The sequence below is a fragment of the Tetrao urogallus genome (genome assembly GCF_951394365.1).
Source record: "Tetrao urogallus genome assembly, chromosome: 22".
Taxonomy (NCBI): Eukaryota; Metazoa; Chordata; class Aves; order Galliformes; family Phasianidae; genus Tetrao; species Tetrao urogallus.
The window spans coordinates 1175011-1194022 of record NC_136835.1 but is presented as its reverse complement, the minus strand read 5'-3'; the positions used below and the strand labels follow the sequence as shown (position 1 = coordinate 1194022).

The 19012-nt window shown below is 49.2% G+C and overlaps 3 protein-coding genes across 5 annotated transcripts in view; 2 read left to right on the top strand and 1 right to left on the bottom strand.

Moving 5' to 3' along the window:
- Positions 1–234: 234 nt before the first annotated feature.
- Positions 235–4956, bottom strand: ARCN1 (archain 1; the record flags this gene model as incomplete). 3 transcript variants are annotated; one of them, XM_079545908.1, is made up of 9 exons in its annotated part: positions 4699–4956; positions 3878–4057; positions 3455–3660; positions 2875–3036; positions 2128–2293; positions 1581–1728; positions 1153–1261; positions 804–1008; positions 235–324 (listed from the first exon to the last, which is right to left on the bottom strand). In XM_079545908.1, the coding sequence occupies exons 1-9, from the start codon at positions 4894–4896 to the stop codon at positions 235–237; spliced, it is 1464 nt and encodes a 487-aa protein (XP_079402034.1). In that variant the 5' UTR covers positions 4897–4956. The 3 variants fall into 3 exon arrangements, with proteins under 3 accessions (XP_079402034.1, XP_079402035.1, XP_079402036.1); XM_079545909.1 differs by having other exon boundaries at positions 4702–4956; XM_079545910.1 differs by lacking the exon at positions 2875–3036.
- Positions 4957–5977: 1021 nt separating this feature from the next.
- Positions 5978–11176, top strand: IFT46 (intraflagellar transport 46; the record flags this gene model as incomplete). Its single annotated transcript, XM_079545856.1, has 11 exons — positions 5978–6535; positions 6668–6988; positions 7075–7214; positions 7642–7716; positions 7824–7917; positions 8363–8491; positions 8928–9049; positions 9593–9659; positions 9923–9983; positions 10567–10652; positions 11081–11176. The coding sequence occupies 11 exons, from the start codon at positions 5978–5980 to the stop codon at positions 11174–11176; spliced, it is 1749 nt and encodes a 582-aa protein (XP_079401982.1).
- Positions 11177–15832: 4656 nt separating this feature from the next.
- Positions 15833–19012, top strand: part of LOC306954695 (uncharacterized protein) — a gene marked incomplete at both ends in the record, with an annotated part of 36303 nt that continues 33123 nt past the window's right edge. Inside the window, 4 exons of the mRNA XM_079545855.1 lie at positions 15833–16073; positions 18099–18223; positions 18566–18614; positions 18834–18877. Coding sequence (XP_079401981.1) covers positions 15833–16073; positions 18099–18223; positions 18566–18614; positions 18834–18877 — 459 coding nt within the window. The remainder of the gene's footprint in view (positions 16074–18098; positions 18224–18565; positions 18615–18833; positions 18878–19012) is intronic.

The following is a 19012-nucleotide window of genomic DNA, read 5'->3' as shown; positions in this document are numbered from 1 at the left end:
GATCTTGTTCTCCTGCTAGCCAGTAAAAATCTGCCAAAGAAATTCGTAGCCTTTCTCCCCCATGAACACGTCAATTCTCTGCCAAAAAAGTCTGTGACCCAGGACACTGCAGATGGCACACAGAGCCTTGTGTCTCAGCAGAGGGCTGTGGCGTTCCAAACATTCAGAATAAACTTCGGCCTCTTTTTTTTTTTTTAATTTAAAAATTTCCTTTGCAATTCCCCACAGCTGGCATTACAGGATTTCGTACTTGTCCACCAGGAAGGTGGTTTCAGTAGAAAACCTTACAGGGCTGTTCCCATCCACCTGGGTCACTTTGGTAACCTGTGGAGATAACACATACAGCAGGGTCAGCATTTAACATCACTTCCCAACACAAGAAGCACGACTTTCCAACTCTGACACAGTCAAGAAGGACACAACCAACCAAGAACTTGTGAATCACAAGTCAGTGTTTATGAAAGTCTCTGGCCAGAGGATGCTGAGGTAGCTTGACAGAAGTAAAAATCACTCTGTGAGGCACTAAGCCCCTGCAGGAGCCAGATACTGGTGCTGTCTGCTCTCACTCTGACAGGCAGAGGAAGGGGTAGTCTCAAACACACTGAGCGTAAGCACAGCAAGAGATCACAGCACTGTAAAGAAAAAACTGTCCGCGGGGGACATGCTCTTCTGAAGACAACACAGCTAAAGAACATCAAGGACAGAGGCAAACACGTGGCACAAGCACAGACAAACAGTCTAATTGCAGCTACAGCACAGTCTGCAAGCATTCCCCGGTGAGCGCGGCTCCCAGGTGACCATACCTGTATGTTGCAATAGTTCTTTTTGGAGATGAAGGAGACCTGTACTGGAAAGAAGTCATTTGGCTGCCCTGCTATGCTGAACTCCAGGCTGCCACTCTTGTTTTTGGCATCTATCACTGGCAGGCACCACTCCAGGAGATTTCTCCGGCTGTCGTGGCGATATTCGCCATCGATCTCCCCGATCACCGGGGCACCAACACCAGACCTGGAGAAGGGAAAGAGGCACAACCCCACGTCTGCACCGAGCCGAGGAAACAGCTGTCGAGCACCGAGCTTGGCCTGACCTACAAACCCAAGAGCCCAGGAGCTGACAGGACACACGAAGGGCCAGGCACGGGGCGTCACTTACGGTAGAGGGATCATGATGACCACGTCGTTCAGCTCTAGGCTCTCCTCCTGCAACTCGTATTCAATGTTAACATCGCAGCTGTTCCCACTTTCTGATGGCCAGCAGTTAACTGAGAGCAGGAAAAAATATACAACCTTTGTAGGAAGAACGGGCTTGCAAAAGGTTACCTACTTTGAAAAGCTAAGTAAAACTCTAACCAAGAAATTCTGTCAAATAAAATCTTTGCTCTCTTCGAGAATGGAAAACAGACATTGGTAATAACAACAGCTTTTATCCAGAGGAAGGCACAGAGAAGTCTCCAGCCCTTCAACCTCACAACGCACCTCACTGCAGAGCCACCCCCGCTGCTGCAAGGCCAGGTGCAAGCAGGCAGCTCACAGATGGACACCCAGCTCTTCCAGCTGAGCTCCCGCCCGCCCCGCACTCACTGGTCAGTGGAATGAAGGACTCCTCCGTCGTCTGCAACCTCCACTTCAGCACACCCACGTCACTGTTAATAGGGAACAATTTCTCCGGGTTCTTCAAACCAATCTGTGACTCTGCAGTGAACAGCTTCTTGTCCACGTTCGGATGAGTCTGAAACGGGGACAAAAGCCGAGGCTGCGTCAGCCACGCGGTGACTTCAAGCCTCAGGCTGACCAGTATTTCAGACAACCCACGTTCCAGTAAGACAGCCCTCCGCATCCCCCAGTGCCCTCCTCTGAGAAACACACCTTTGTTCTCTATCTGGCTCAGAAGCCCTATTATAGCAGACGTTCTTATCAGCCTGAAATTCTGCCCAGATTTCTCAAGTGACCTTGAACCTTCTCAGCAGGATTTAGCCCAGCATTTACACTGCGGTCTGTGCTGACCACTCCCCCTTTCAATTTATTAGCTGAACAGGCTGGGGTAAGATCACAGCACACCAACACACTCAAGTATTTCCGATGTTTTGCCCCAGAGGGCAGCACAAGGATGGCACACCAATCACTTTACCTGTAATTGCACTCCCCTCTTGTCTTCATTTTCTACATGCAGGCGAATTCGTGCAAACTTTTCATCAGAGATGTGCAGCATGATCATGCCATGCAGCTCCATGTTCTGTAAGCCCCCATCACGGCCACAAGTCAAGGAAATCTTCTCCTCTATTTTCATATGCACACTGGATAAGCAAGACAAGAAATCAACGTTCAGCAAGGACAGCCCACGTGAGCACGATGGTCCCTAACGGAACGACGCTGACAGCTCAACAGATGCATCATCAACTGAGGGGAACATGGATCTATGAGCACAAGTCTGGAATGAATGGAAACCACATCAGCAACACAGCATCTCCATGTGCTGTTCACTCAGAACACTTCTACCGCACAGCAGAATGGCTCACAGCAGAAGAGCTTCTGATTTGCTGCACGTCAAAGAAACTCTGAATACTTGTATTCTAAGACGCAGCAGGACAGGAGCTATTTGTATCTGGGTAACCAAAAAAAATGACACCTACTTTAACTTGTCTGCTGGGGGGAAAAAAACCAATGAGACACATTCCAGAAGGCATAGGAAAATTCCCCATCTGAGCAAAACAGAGGATGTGCATCTCATTCTAACTAGGGCACTTTAAAATCAAATAAGATCTCTTTCTGTTGTGGCTGTGCTTTCCCAGATTTTACCCATCATCTTTTAAAACAAAGCAGCACACACATCACAAAGCAGTGAGAAGACTGCTTTCAGAAGAAGCGTAACACCTACCTCTCCATATTAATGGGTGGTGCAAGAACTTTGGCTGCTTCTGTAGAGCGTTTGCCTACAGAAGTCATGATGTTTTCTCCCTCGGATTTCAGCTTGTCCACAAAGTTGTCCACCTCCTTCCCTTTGGCGCCAAGTTTCAGAGCTTTACTGGGACCTGACGGCCTAAACAAAACGCACAAACATCTCCAAGTCAGCTCAGCACAGCACCTTCATCCTTCCTCAGTCTGATCCTTCGAGAGCTGTAACTTGACTGTCCCAGCAATATTAAGCTCACTTCGGTGAGGACATGCAGGAGAGGCCTGACCTTCCCTATCTTCCTCCAGAGATGGAGGCATACAGATAACCCATAAATACTGTACAAAACGCTCCTTGCATGACCAGCAGAGAAAGCTCTTGATTCCCACAGCGCAGCAGCACCTGACAAGCACTAACAGCACAGCAGCGCCAGCCATATGTGACCGCTCCCTTCTGTACCCACAAACACAGCAGTTGCTCCAGCACCTGTTTATCCATGAAGACTCAGGAAGAAGCCACGTGAAGCCCTTCAGACAGCACTGCCTGCTGCCAGCTGCACGCCTACCTGGACGGCGCTGGTGCCACTTTGGGCTTCTCTGTTTCAATGATGGTCTCTGTGATCATTGCTGCTGTTGTGCCCCCAGACACAGCCGAGCTGCCGAAGCCACCAAAGCCGGGCGCCTTCTTGCCCAGCCTCTCCGCGTCCCTCCTGGCCTGCTGCAGCTCCTTCGCCTTACGACGCATCTCTGCTTTTGCTTCACGTTCCTGAGTCTGAAGTAAAAGATGAAACTTGCTAAAGCTTTGCAATCTCAGCCTGCACTGCAGCTGATCTGTACAGCATCACCTTACAAACACTTCTTGACAGAACCAAGAGCGGGCATTTAGTGCACAGAAAAGCTGGATCTTACAACCCTTATCACAGCAGAGCAGCACCTCTGCATAAAGCAGCAGCACCCAGAGCACCTCGCACTGCAGTTCCTGCTCTCACCTCTCGGACAGCTCGGAACACCTTTTCCTCATGCGAGTCCATCTCTGTGAAGGTCCGAATTTGCGCCAAGTTCACATTCTCACGGTAGCCCAGGGCAACAATTTCATCAAAGGCAAAAATCAGGTCAAAGCAGTGCTCAGAGATCTCATTCTCCTCTAGAGCTCGACAGTATTCAGGGATCTAGGTAGGGAAAAACATTCAGAACAGATGCAGGTGTGACAATCAGCACCTGTGAAGCTCCTTTTCATTCCTTTACATTGTTGACAAACGAAATGGAGTTTTGTGACTATTTGATTTTCCTCAGCTAAAACTTACGGAGTCTTTTAGCACAGTTTTAACTTTGTAATTCACGGGAACCAAAACAAACACACCCCGTGATGCTAGTTAGTTTCCTGAAGATCCTTCAGCTGCACAGAAATAGATTATGAAGTTAACAAAAAAGCAACTGCAACAACTCATTACTTAGAAATCCATTTAGAGTACAGCTACGCCTCTCAACTGCGTATGGTGAAGCCACGTTCTTTTTAGAAGGCAGCAGCTGCTACCTCAAGAAAATAGAGAATATTTGACACTACACTTACAGCATCACCTCTTTGGCCTCCCCAGTTAAATGCCAACCACGGACTGCTCAGATATAGTTAAAAATTACCACAAAAAAATTAAAGTTACTTCCAGGTCGGGAACAGGCTGCATAAAATCAACTTGTTAGGTGGAGGCAGAGCGCTCCAGCAACAGCTCACCACCAGCTTCCCTCGTCACGGCCCTGTTTCAGGGTACACGTGTGAGCTTTGCACTAAGCGCCCCAATGTGCAGATCCTTACCACTCTAGAGAAGAGTCGGAGTGTTTCCAGGTCTTCCAGGATGTTGCTGTTTTTCGTGGTGATCAGCACCATGTAGAGCTTCTCCATCGGCTGATAGACGTAGCGCACACTCTCCGTTTCCACAAAAGTGTGCTGCTTCCCAGTGTTCATGAGCTTGGGGAAAGCTGCCAGCAGCCCCTCGATGCGGGTTCGGGTCATCTCCACGAACTGCCGGGAGACGATGGCCTTCCCTGCCTTTGTGCAGACAGCTGCCGCCAACAGCACCTATGGGACACACACAGCTCAGCTCTGCCCATCGCAGACGCCCCACAAAGCTGACGCAGCGTTGTGTGCAAAGCAAGGATCACTGCCAACTACCCTTTACCTTCCCAGTGAGCTCGTTTCCCTAACACGCGACTTTAAGCATCTTTCTGCAACCAGCACCAAGAATTTAACCATTCCACAAGCAGATCCACCTTTGTTACTCCCTGCAGACACTCTCCAGCCCACCTTCTGTACTAACAGCATTTAAGGCTCTCAGTCCTACATTCAGGCCATGCAGCAAATTCACCTCTTCCTCCATACGCAGGGGTTTGACAAAACCCCAACAATGCTTTAGGCAAAGGTCTGAACTGTCTGTTAGTTCAGCCCCAAAAGAAAAGTCACAATAAATACTGGAACATTTTGAAATGGAACATTTTTCCCCAGTGCCACACATCCCCTAAGCCAGGTTAATAAAATATTGAGCATTATATTAATTACAGTACGTGGTTGACTCTCCTGGACATTTCACCGATGTTATCACACCAACAATAAAAAGGCAGTAAGGCAACTGCCCATTTACACTTTCTCATTCTCTCCACCTCGACTTCTTCCTGAAATACTTCACTCACAGATGAGTTTCTTCATTAACATAGTCAAGATAAAGCAGCTTCTAAAGCTAAGATCCTTTAACTTCCCAGCCAATTTTATTCACAGCATTTTAACAACGAGAAAAGCACCAGAAGCTCTTCAGTGCATGCAGATTTCAAGCATGAAACCCAGCCAACAGCACGGCCAGCTGAGCAGCCAGCACCTGGCACAACTGCTGTACAGTGAGTGGCCACAGGGACCCCGCAGTCGAGGACATCCTGAAGAGAGCAAATGAGGCACAAACCTCCACCCCCAAACTGCTCAGTCCAGAATGGCACCGCTGGTTCCAGCAGCACCTCGGCCTCTGCTATCTCACCAAGCAGCAGCGGGTCCCGTTCCGGGAGGGAAAGCTCGCAGCTCCACGTCACCCAGAGACAACGGGACGCAAATGACCTCCACCCGAGCTGCCGGCTCAGGCGGCAAGGGACGAGGCCCGGCTGAAGATGACAGCGTTCACATCACCATCACCCAGCGCACCGCAGGCCGTGCCCACCAACCCCCCGTCGCCGTAAGCGGCCCTGCCCGCCGTGTGAGGCCGGAGCACAGCCCTGCCCAGGCTGCACGGCTCGGGGGGCGGTTGGGCCCTTCGCAGAGCTGCAGCGAGGTCCGAAAGCCCCGCGGCTCCGCCGTGCACCGCGGCCCAGAGATGCGGCTCTGTGGGGCGGGCGGCCGCCGGGTCGTGGCCGAAGAACCGCAGCGGAGCCGCCGAGCGATGCGAGGCCCTGCCGGGCCCCGCGCGCTTCCAGGGTCCCGGGCCGGCCGGCAGCGGCCCCCGAGCACCACGGGCAGCGGCCTCATGAGCGAACGGTCGGCGGCGGGCCCGCCCTTACCATGGCGGCGGCGCTCGGCTCGGCGCTCGCTCCCTCGGCGCTCCGCGTCCCCTCAGGCAGCCCCACAAGATGGCGGCGCCGAGCCACGTCCCCAGCCGGAAGCGGCGCCGCGCACGGCGCGCGGGGAGAGGCGGGGCGGGAGGACCCGGAGCGCGGCCCCCAGGGCGGACGCCGGCAGTACCCGCTCAGACCGGCAGGGGGAGATACCGCCCCCCGTCCGCCAGGCCGGGCCGCGGGCGCCGCTCTAGCCGGGCAAGAGCGAGCGAGACAGGGTCGCCACGGCGACGGAGGGCGGCGTCATGGCGGAACGGCGGCCGTCCGAAGGGAGCGGGGCCGGGCCGGGCCGCGCCGTCGCCTCCCCGCGTCCCTCCGCCCGGCCTCGCCCGGTGGAGAATCAGCCATACGACGAGAGCCTGGAACTGCCGGAGACCGAGGAGGCGGTGGGGAGCGCGAACCGCCCGCGAGGCTCCCGCCGGCCGGAACTGCCCTGGTCGGGAGGCGGCGGCCCGGGAGCGCGGCCCGGCGTCGCGGGAGAGCGGAGCGACGGCGTGGAGGGCGGCGGTAACGGGGTGAGGGGGGAACCGGGCCGCGAGGGGCGGGCGGGGAGGAGCGGAGCTGGGCGGCACGGTGAGACCGCATCCCTCCGGCCATGAAGGAAACGGCGGCCCGGCCGGGACCCTCCGCCGCCAGCGAGGACGACGATGACGATGACGATGACGATGATGATGATGATGACGATTCCTCCGAGAGCGACTCAGAGGACGATTCGGAGGATCGCGGGGCTCCGCTGGAGGGGTGAGCAGCGGGGGGAGCCGGGAGCCCGTGGCTAAAAAGGGCTCAGCGTCATTGTGCACGCAGGGAAGCCTCTCAGTGAGAGCCGTCCTGCTTCTGCTTCCCTCGGCTTTGGGCTTTGGGGCACAGCTAGATCCGTGTTCGTGCCTTTGTTATTGCGCAAAAACTAACAGGAAGTAATCACAGAATCACCGAGGTTGGAAAAGATCATCCAGCCCAACCATCACCAATAGCTCTCACTAAACCACATCCCTCAACACAAAATCCAAATGTTCCTTGAACGCCTCCAGGGTCGGTGACTCTGGGCAGCCCATTCCAGTGCCTGACCACTCTTTTAGAGAAGTAGTATTTCCTAATGACCAGCCTATATCTCCCCTGGCACAGCTTGAAGCCATATAATGTCTGCATAAATTTCTCTTTCTCTCTTCAGTGACTACAACCTAGCAGATTATGACTACCTGCCAGTATCTGCTGAAATTAAAGAACTCTTTGAATACATAAGGAGGTGAGTTGAAGGTGTTTTTGCCTGCCTTAGGTTCTCCTGTGTCTCAAGGGTAAGTCTGGCAGGAAATGTCAGTCGCCCACTGTGTAATAACGTTTTTCTCTCTCCAGGTACACTCCAAAAACAATAGAGATTGAGCACAAACTGCAGCCTTTTATTCCAGACTTCATTCCTGCTGTTGGAGACATTGATGCCTTCCTAAAGGTACAGTATTTTCAGATATCCCCATTCCTACTGCCACACAGGCTGAAGCAGCGGGTGGCTTTGGTATGAGCCTGGCAGCAGGCTGTACAGCCAAGACTTCGGCCACAATGTCCTGGTGGCAGTGAGGTGCCCTGTGCTGTAGAAGATCCTGTTGTAGACCTAGGAGATCACACGTAGCAGTGCTGTGACCTGGCTGGTCACTTTGGTGACATCCCACATAGCACGAACATAATTTGGTGCAAGGGTTCCCTGTTTCTTTGTCCAACACCTTATGCGTTTCAGGTTCCGCTGTGCTAACAACTCCTATTTTCTGCTCTTTCAAAGCAGCATGCTTACAAATTCCTCCTGAACTGAGTCTGAATTTCTAACAGGGAGGCAGGGCACAGAATAGTTCCAGCATCCCCTGCTACTCCCACAGAGGATTCCTTCTGTGTTTTACCTGCAGGTCCCACGCCCAGATGGCAAGCCTGATAACCTCGGTCTGCTGGTCTTAGATGAGCCATCAACGAAGCAGTCAGATCCCACAGTGCTCTCTCTCTGGCTAACGGAGAATTCCAAACAGCACAACGTTACAGTGAGTCATGGAGGGAGAGAAGGCATTTACTGCACTCTGGCTAGAATGAAGACATTGCACTTTACTCTTTGTGGGACTATAGCAACACAACACAACTGATAACTTGGCTTCAAAAGAAAGTAACCCTTTTTGACCTATAGCTTTAAACTGAAATGTAACTAAGCCCTGCCTCAGGCGAGTTTCAGAACAGACTTAGGATCTTTTGATTTCCTTTAGGTTAAGCTTTTTTTTTCTTTTTTCTTTTTTCTTTTTTTTTCGTTTTTATTCTCCCTACCTGGTTTTGTTTCCCACTTGCTGTTCTGTCTGAAGAAATCTCCTGAAATAAATACAACTACAAAAGTGAAACCACATGGTTCATCAGGAGTGAACGCAGGGTATTAAAAAAAGCAAAACAAAACACCACAAAGTGCTTCCAGGTTTATATTTTTGTTTCTAGCAGCAGATAAAAGTGAAAAGTGTGGAGAATGCAGAGAAGAACCCCAAAGCCATTGACAACTGGATTGAAAGTATCAGTGAACTACACCGCTGCAAACCTCCTGCCACTGTCCACTACAGCCGGTGAGCCACTGTGTCAGCAGAACATCGGGTCAGGGGGTGGCAGAGACCAGGAGCACTGAGCAGAATGATCAAAATGTCTCTGAGAGGGAGAAGTGCTGAGTTTCAGGGTAGTTGTGTACGTGCGCAGGATGCTGTTTCCCTCTTTGCACTTCTCTTTCCCTTCGTGCCTCAAAACAATTCTAACAGCTCCCATATGCAACATCCAACTTCTTGCAATCAATACTCTGTAAAAAGAAGATCTGGACAAGTCAAAGGAGTCAAGACTTATTCTTTACCACGTCCTGGATTGAGTCTCAGCAGTTGCGGCACACCCTTCTGCCCAGACTTCCAATTCGCAGCAGCTCAGCCTCACTCCAAAGGAAGTGAGCACGTTTCTAAGCACAAATTAAAAACTTAGTCCTATTTTAATGAATAAAATGATGCTCTGCAGACATACAGATCTCTCTCAGTGGTCTGTTTCATTCACAGCAGTTGCAGTAGGAAGCCATTTCATCTTCTTGGCCTGCAATCCTAAGGTTTCTCTTTTTCCTTCTTCTTTTACAGGCCCATGCCTGACATAGAAACCCTCATGCAGGAGTGGTTACCGGAATTTGAGGAGCTCTTGGGAAAGGTATGGCATCCAAGTGTCAGGCAGTTAGTTCAGGGCACAGCATTAAAAATGATCCCACTTGAAATCTGGATTTCTCTTCCTCTTTGACCAGTTTGCACCCCGCTCAGTTCAGATTTGTTCTTCACTTATCATTTCCTTCTGACCAGCCTAAAGTCTGAATGCCTGGCTGCTGCCCAGGTAGCCCCTGTTCTCAGCTCAAGGTCAGTGCGTGCTCTCAGGCCTTTGCTGTACAAGAGCAAAACTGATAACTCCTCCTTTTCCAGGTGGGCCTCCCAACTGCAGTAATGAATTGTGACCTGGCTGAATACGTTGACATGATATGTGGTAAGCAGGGAAGTTCCCTCTCTTACCCTCAGTTAAAGATTATCTGATTGTTCCTAGCACAGAAACCGACACCGAAAGGAAATGCTCAGCTGTGAGAGACACCGAGGTTTCTCAGGCTGGTCCCAAGAGGGTGTTTTGACAAACTGTAGCTTGTTGCTATTCATCTTCATGGGCTTGGGTTCTGTCTGCTCTGCTCAGCAGGCTGATGATAGTGAGCAGTCAACACTTTTAAGAGCTTAGGTAGGAAAAAAACAGAACTCAGTCCTCATAGGTACACTTGGCCCTTTTGGATATTTGGGACAGTTCAGCTCTAGTCTTGAATACCATTCACTGCTGAAGACACAAGTGTACTGCTGGCTTGTCACTGTTATTAAAAAGGAGACTTTCAGATGCAGATTCAGGCCTAAGTAGTCAAGACCATTTTCTGTTGTCTTCAGTAGGAAATGGACTCTTGTGACAGAGATGCATGCAGTCATAGGTGAGCAAAGGCCAAGTAATTGGAGGCAGTGAGAAGTTCAGGGCTGACCTACAACACTCCATGCAGAGCAGAGTAGTCCTGTACACTTCTGCTTTTTTTTTGTAGCCATTGTGGACATCCCTGTGTACAAGAGTTGGATCCAGCCTCTGCACGTCCTTTTCTCACTGTACTCAGAATTCAAGAACTCCCAGGTAAGCAATCCCAGACAGGCACAGGTCACTCAGCTGGAAGCAAAGGACATCCAGTCCTTAAATTTGGCCTTGCTGCGTTCTCTGTGTTTGTGAAGAGCTAATAAACAGTAAAGTATCATAAAAAGTGTCCATGGAACATTTTCTAAGGTTCTAATTTCCCTAGTATCTTGAAAGCCCAGGATTGATGTTGCAATATTACACAAGGAGCCTCTGACTTACTGCAAGCCTGGCATTGTTTAGCAAACCAGCATGAGTCCAGATGCTTTTTCCCACTAAAGTCATGGTGACTGTGCTGAGCACAGACAGAACATGGAGAAAGGGAGGTTTGCTGCTAAGCACACAGCTCATATGGTGCTGAAGTGGCTCGGATTTACAGCTACACATGTACTCTAATCTGATCTTTGCACTAATGCATTCTTCTCCTGCAGCATTTCAAGCCTCTGGATGAAGGGAAGAAGGCTAGGAGCCCTGCATCCAACACACTTCCACAGTCAGCAGAAGCAGAAGTATTAAGCTTTACTTGAAGCTTCACTTTAAAACCTCATCTCTCAGATCAGCGCCTGCTGCTGGACGTAGATATTTGACCAAAGCAACCTGTGAAGCAACACACAGCATTTCAAAGGCCTCCCTTGGATAGATACTGATGAGTTATTCTCCATTTGTAAGCAGAGTTGTACTCTTCACATTTATAGCAGACGCTGCCTAATAGCTCCATTTTGACTCATCCCCTGGGAATAAAGCATTAAACTCCCTTTTCCAAATGACAGACTCCATGTGGCACTGATGCTGCAGAGCAGAAGCTCACAGAGCGTATGCTACAGATGTAGGAATAAATTCCATGCTCTGACACGAAATTCTCATCTGCCCAGCATGTTGCAAGGTCTGATATCCTCTGGGGGTTTTAGGTCTCCTCTGCCCTTTGTTATACAGTCCCTTTTTCTATTCTCTACACCCTTTGCTGCTGCAAACAGCATCATTGCTTTCCATCCTTTGTACAGAAAGAGTTGGTGAAAGCCGGTTAGAGTGGTCATCTGTGCTTAGGGAAAACATAGAGGAGACCACAATAAACAGCATCTCTAAAGGAAAGATGGAAAGTATTCAGAATTCACAATATATGAAAATGGACCTTGCCTATTTCTTATGTTCCATTTCTGCCACCTAAAGGCAGAAAAGAGCATGAATGGTTAGCAAAAGAAAATAGTCACTGCTAAGTGAAAACACACCCATCTTTCATCTAAGGATTTCAGAGCCTCACAAGAGCAGGACATCAGTTACTAGAGCAAGGATTTCAGGGCGATCCGAATGACTCTGCTATTGCAAAGACAAATTCATTTTGTTTGCAACACAGCTCTGTCCTGCAGCAAGAGGTGAGGTGAGTTCATGCTTCGTCGTCATCCCCGTGACTAATTGCTGTTGGGGTTCACCTGCACGGCACCGACCTCTTTCATTATAAGTGTGTTTCCTTCTGAAGCATCGTATGCCAGCCGTCGTCAGCAGAGACCTGAGATGCAATTACCCAGTGGCTTGTCTCAGCATAGCAAATTAGCTATTCCTGTTTACTCAGAAAATGTGAGACGGACTGGATAGCAGCATCATAAAGGCATCATAAAGCCACGCGCCTGCGTGGATGCAAGCTTTGACAAGAATGCACATCTGAAGTACAGCATGACTTCAATTTTTCACTGAGCGCCTCTGCCCCAGAGCACCAGTTCCCATGAGAGATAAACAGAAGAAATCCTGCGCATGTTCTGCACTAGTTCTGAATATGAGTACTTTTTAAATCACTGGGCATTCGTTGAGCTCAAGGCCTACCTACAAAATAAACTGGTCGCTTTTAAAGAGAGTCACATACAAAGGCTGTGTTTTATTTACATTCTTATCAAGCACGTGAAAGCAGGGAAAAGAGCCATGCTCGCTGTCTACAGCAGTGCAGATTTATCCCACCATCTCCTGATTCCTACATATTCAAAATAGTATTAATAGAGGAAATCTTTGCAACAAAGGATTTCTCAGGCAAGTTAACAGTTGGCAAAACAGCAACATCGAAAGGGAAAGACAGACAAAAACCTAACCCAGCAAATGCTGTTAAAGTGGGTGTGTGCACTAAGGAGACATGTAGCAACAAGGGATGAAGGAAGCTACAGAGCATTCATCCTGCATCCAAAAGTATAAAAGGAGCTGCACCCACTGGCAGCATAACCTGAAAGTTTACATGGAGAGCGGTTGGCAGAGCTGCCCATCGTAAATCAATCAGAAAGGAACTGCTCTAAGTACAGTTATTCACTTGGAACTTCCCGATGGCGAAGGCCATTTATCTAAGAACATGACATGTGTACACTTAGAAAGGAAAAAAATCCCCATGGCAAAGATCCAGCATGCTATTTTTCTTAACGAGGAGGGGAAGCAAGACAAGAAGTGCAAACCAGTCCTTCCTAAAGAGCAGGGCTGCTCTAAGTATGGCCGACCAAAGCTGTGTTTTGGCCTCATCTCCTTCCCCACGTGGCCACTGAAGACTTTCCCAAATGCTTACACTTACGTCCCCCTCCTCATTCCATACTTCCTCACTGCTAGACATTTCCCCCTTTCTTAACTAAATGGTACAGAATGGGTTACATCACTCCAGCTATGGAAGGTGATGAAAACCAAATACGCCCCAGCTAGAAACTATTTTTTCCAACCCAGGTTTTACTGAGCTGTAAGCTGAACAGTTCTGCCCGCAGCTGTGAGACTCAAGAGGCACCATCTGAAGAAGTACTTACAGATCCTAGAAAGCCTTATTTACAATTTCTCTGCTTGCTGTGCATGCTGAAACTTGCCTTGCCATGGTGTTTGCAGGAGAACATGACCAGTGGCATTCCTAGTCAGTCCAAATTCAAAATCGCGAGTGAAACAGGACAGCAGTGCAGCTGTGAGTGGACAGCTGGTCTCCAATTTGGGCTGATTTTAATAATGTTTGTAGAATAAGACTCATAAGAGGTACATGAATTTGCAATGCTGAAGTGTTTGCATAAAATATCAGGTACCTGTTGAATTTGGAAGCAAAAGAACCACAAGATTCCCAGTTAAATTCAAAGCCTTGGAGACAGTTTCTTGCAGGGGCCACATTCCAAGGTTTCTGTTGCTGGTTATGCAAAACTGCTTCTCTTCTCCTGGCTACAGGAATATGTTTTGGTCCTCTCTGTGTCATAAAGCCAGGCTAATTCCTGTCTTCACTGTGGATGCAGTAGCATGTTATAAATAAGCATGAAAACTAACCAATATACGGATCGGAGTATGGAAGAGAATAGGAAGATGAGAAATCTCCAGTCTGATTTACAACCCAATAAATGCAGTGATTCATTGCAGCAATTTCCTGTTTGCAGTCAGCCAAACTTTCCCACCTATACAAGCGTTGATCAGTTCTCTAGTGATGCTTCATCCCTCTGATGAGAACACTGATGTTCACAGAAGAACAAACTGCTTCTTGTCAGGAAGGAAGGCAGGAGCAGGTCCTAGCTCCAGCTCGTCCTAGGCTCACACAACCTACAAGGCAAACTGGGTGAGACAGAAGGGAAATACTTATTGAGGCAGAGCAGAATACTTACTTAGTTGAGAATAATTGTTACTTTTTGTGGCTGGGTCATTGTTAGAGAGGTAAATAATCCTCTAACCCCTGAAATATCCTTTTACAGATCACTTCCCTGGGGCAAACCGGTTACAGTCCACTAAAGGACTGGAGCAATGGCCCATTATATGTCCTTAAGCTCCAGACAACACCTACAGAGCCCCAAGGATTTCACAGCAAGAGATCTGCTTTGCTCTGTTAGCTGAGACCATGGGCAGCCATGCAAAGAAATGGGTCTGTCAGCCATGCCTCCCCCCGTGCAGTCGTGTTTTATGATGCAGTAATACCACCATCTTGGTACCTGACTCCATGCCCACTTTACAAACACCAGATCTAGTTGTGAGCACTGCCTGAATAATTCTGCCAATACTCCTAAGTCTGGAGTTGCAGCAGCACAGAGGAAATGGGACACGAGTGTTGTGCAAGTCTGTAGAGAGCAGCCAGTGCCCAATTTAAACGAAAGCTGTTCGTAACGCAGTTCTCATAACTTGGTGCAGAAAGTCTGTCTGCTTCCTGATCAGGCACACACAGGGTGATTCTGCTTAGGAGAGGAGTGCTGTGCAGGACACAGCTAAGGGAGCTGCTGCCTCGGATGAAGTCTGCAGCCTTCCGAACAAACTACCTGAGGGCAGTACCTGTTTCAGCTGAAGCGTCACTGCCCTCAAGTAGGTGTGTGAACTGCAAGGGATTTCCCAGGGACACGAGAACAGAGTTTAAACCTTGCACTGAGGTCTCCTGGTGGCCTCAGGAAATGGACTTCCCGCAAGAAGAGGATTCGTCCGGATGGATTCTTCATGTGAGTTCCAGTAGCTGTGCCCATCACATACTTAACATCCCTCATTGCCAAAAATGAAACAGGCAAATCCTCACAGGCAGAAACACCAAAATCCTGAATGGGGCATATTCTGTGGTTCTATGATGCAGCACTTCACTCTCTTCATAGACTCAAAGCTAGCAGAGGGTGGGGGGGGTGTTTCCTTAGCTGGATTTTTGTGCTTAGGGGAAGATTATTTTGGCTTCTGTAAGTTCCTCTTTTGCAGATTTGGAAAACTGCTTCGTTTTTTGTTTCCGACAAAGGAATTGACAAAGCACTGGATCCAGAGCTCATTTGCACTGTCCAATCTGTCAGTCCATTCAGAGGTCTCTTTCTCTCCCCATGCTATTTGCATTAAATCAAATAGATTTTCATGGTTTCTATCTAAGGAAAAGCTCTTATCTACTTGTGCTCAGACTCTTCTTGGGAAAAGCCATTTCTTCATCAGCTGCTGCTGCAGATCGTTGGGAAAGAGGGTGGGACCTTCATGCTGACGTCCTTTGGGCTGTGCCTGACTATAAAGAGTGAGGCAGTGCTGCAGCCAAGAAACTCTCCCAGGCAGTTTGCAGGGACTGCTTTTATTCTGCAGCCACTACAATTCGCTTTGAGGAACAGAAGAGGGAGTTGGGCCTAACCACGATGGAGAGTTGAATACAGCTGTCATGTTCTTGATGTGAAACTGGATAGTTCTTTCTTTTGCAGCTCAGCAGGGTTTTATTCCCACCCTTCCTTTCTCAGCTCTCTTCTACGCACGCAGAGGTAATGCTGCAAACAGTCTGCACGAGCCCTGAGCTACTGGTCAAGCAAAACATCACTGAAAATGAAAGCTGTGGCTACAGTCCAGGCCAGGGATCTCCACAGCCTGGGGAAACTGCCAGTCCCAAAAGGCATTTTCAACAAAGCCCATCGCTGCCAGACTCTGGATTAACTGAACTTAATGTTGCAAGCCCTGAGATCTACCCAGCTCCTCCACATAAACCTCCAGCGATGTCTGCTCCCACTGGTAAGATCAAACCTTTATTGACATTTTCTGTTTTATGCTGCTTTCGCGAAGTGAAGAGGTTCATTCACTGACCTGTGACTCCGTTTGTGCCAGCAGCGTTCAGCTTCTGTGGCAGCAGCGTCAAACAAAGGCTCATGGCGTGCTGCTGCTCACACCTTGTTGTTATTTGGCTGTGCTCTGCCATGCTGAAGTCAGAAATTGTTCCCCTTGCTGAAGGGCAGCTCAGTACTCCATTATTTCTGCCTATCTCCAACGTTCTGCTGCTCATTCACAATCTGAATTGCAAGTTTGGTTCTGAATTTAATGGCAATGTAATATAGATACGACCTTTGAGTTGTTAATCTTACAAAATCATGTGAAAGTGTGCTTGGTCAATTGTAGCTGAGCTTTCAAGAATACAACCATGCATGTAATGTAACCCACTATCTAGCATTTTTACTGAGGCAATTGTGTTTTTTCATATCACTTTTCACAGAGTCCTTTGAAACAGAATCATAGAACCACAGCATGGCTCAGGTTGGAGGGCAGCTCAAAGCCCACCCAGTGCCACCCCCGGCCGTGGGCAGGGCTGCCCCCCTCCAGCTCAGGCTGCCCAGGGCCCCATCCCACCTGGCCCTGAGTGCCTGCAGGGATGGGGCACCCACAGCTCTCTGGGCAGCAGCGCCAGTGCCTCACCGCCCTGACCAAAGGATTGCTTCCTCACAGCTCACCCACATCTCCGCTCCTTCACTTTAAAGCCATTCCTCCTTGTCCTGCAGTCACTATCAGACTGTAAAAAGTTGGTCCTTTTCCTCCTTGGAAGCTCCCTTCAAGTGCAGGAAGGAAACACCCGACAAAGACTAAATCATTCTTCTTCAAAACATCAGCCATAGGAATCAGTCCCATTTCTAGAGCAGTCTGAGCAATAACCTACACTTTAGAAGTCCCAGCACTCAGTGACAGGCTGGGCAGGCACAAACAGCACAGCCCTCAGCACCAAGCATTCAGTACATCCTCAGTGCACCGGGGACAAAGGGGTGTCAGCTTTCATTGCCTGGAACAGGGCACAGAAACGGCATCACACAGCTGAAACCACCTCTCGTGCAGCTGCACTCCTGTCAGCACTGCTGCTTTGGGCAGCTGCACCATGCATGCCTGCTGGGCTGGGCTGCAGCCTCATGCTGACCCCAGCATGTGTCCTTCAGTCTGCTCGTGTCATATGTTAACTAGTGGGAGCCAATGCAACCAAACTGTCATTTCATAATGATGATAGCTGTTACTGACTGTGTGTTATGGGAAGGTTGATCATCTTCAAGGGGAGAGGGGTCAGGGACGTGGTGTTATATAAAAGGTGTTTCAAAAGCAATGCATTTAAGCTCCTAATCTGGGCAAGTCTTTCAAGTTTGGGGATTCAAGTCTAAGATGCAAGAAGAACTAGCAAACAATTACAGAGCAGCTTGTTTTGATGATGGCAAACTTGTTTGGACAATTATATATGTTCTCAAATAACTATTTCATTTCAGTACAGAAAACCCTTGCTTCCCTTTGCATCACACTGCACTGACGTCTCACAGAATCAGAGAATCACTCAGGTTGGAAAAGACCTTAAAGATCATCGAGTCCAACCACGACCTTACCATACTACCCTAACTCTAACAACCCTCCACTAAACCATGTCTCTCTATACACCAAGAGCCACTGCAGAAAGACTTTGGACATGGCATCACTATCTCAATTCTAAAACAATTCTATTCCTTATTTTTTTTAACCAACGTCAATAAAATAAACTGTGGGACAGGAAACTGCACCAAAATATTTACTGCAGCACACTGGAGCAGCCCGAGAAGCGATGCGTTGCAGTAATTGTGAGCAGGAAGCGTCTTAATAAAAGGCCAGAGCTGAGGAAGACGTGGGGTGGTGTGGAAATTTCCCACAAGTGATGATGAACACCAGAATCACAGCTCGCAGGGTGACCTCATCCTCCCACTGCCCTCTAACAGCTCAGAGAATTCTGTTCCTTTAAGCATCGTGTGGTGACTTTTCCAGACTCGGCGCTGGGCTCGGATCCCCCTCCTCGGAGGCGTTACATGGGTGTGAGGGTGAAGATGCCGGTGCGGGAGCTGCTGAGGAAGGTCCGGCTGTCCAGGGGGCTGCAGGCAGCTGCCAGCCAGGTAAGGGCTGTGGGAGGGCGGCCCTCAGAGCTGGGGCTGCAAGAAGCCATCCGTGATCTGAATACTGCCCTGCAATCCATCCAGAGGTGGCCCAAAGAAACAACTTTGCCCTTTGGCTCTAACAACTCAGGCTTCCAAAAAGGCTGTGCTCCTGTCCTTGGGTGGCTGCTGCAGATTGCCTGCTTGTGGAAATTCATTCATGTGCGGTCTCTGCTGTGCAAAGTACACAGTGCAAAATACAACGCTCTTAGCTTAGGTCACACAGTTTGCCATTGTTTCACTTTCTAACATGCGAGCATTTTAAATGTAGTTTTGTTTTTATTATTATTTTTGTCTCCTCAGGAAGCCTCATCAGTGAAGACAGCAAGCAAAGGATCCTCAGGAAAAACAGGTCGGGAAGCTCCTCTCAGTGACACCACCTCCTTTTCACATAGGGACATCAGTGCTGAGTACCAAAGAGCCCCATGCCATCCCTAGGGCCCCTCCAATGCCAGGAGCAGGGCAGCCACGCACCTTCACTGCGGATGTGTTATGTGGGACAGAATAGTTCTGTGTTGGCCTCCCCTGCCCCAAACTCAAGATGGCTTTTTTCTTCCTTTCTTTTCAACAGAAAAGAGAAGAGTTCACCCTTATACAGAGAAGCAGCTTAGACAGGTATGCATAACACCTTCAGCGCCGCGCTGCCAGCCTCCCCAGGCGCATTTCACATATATCACCCAGCCAGAACAGGACACTTCATGTCTGATTTCCCTCCCCCATCTTCCACCCTCCCCACTTTTGTTGCTGTTT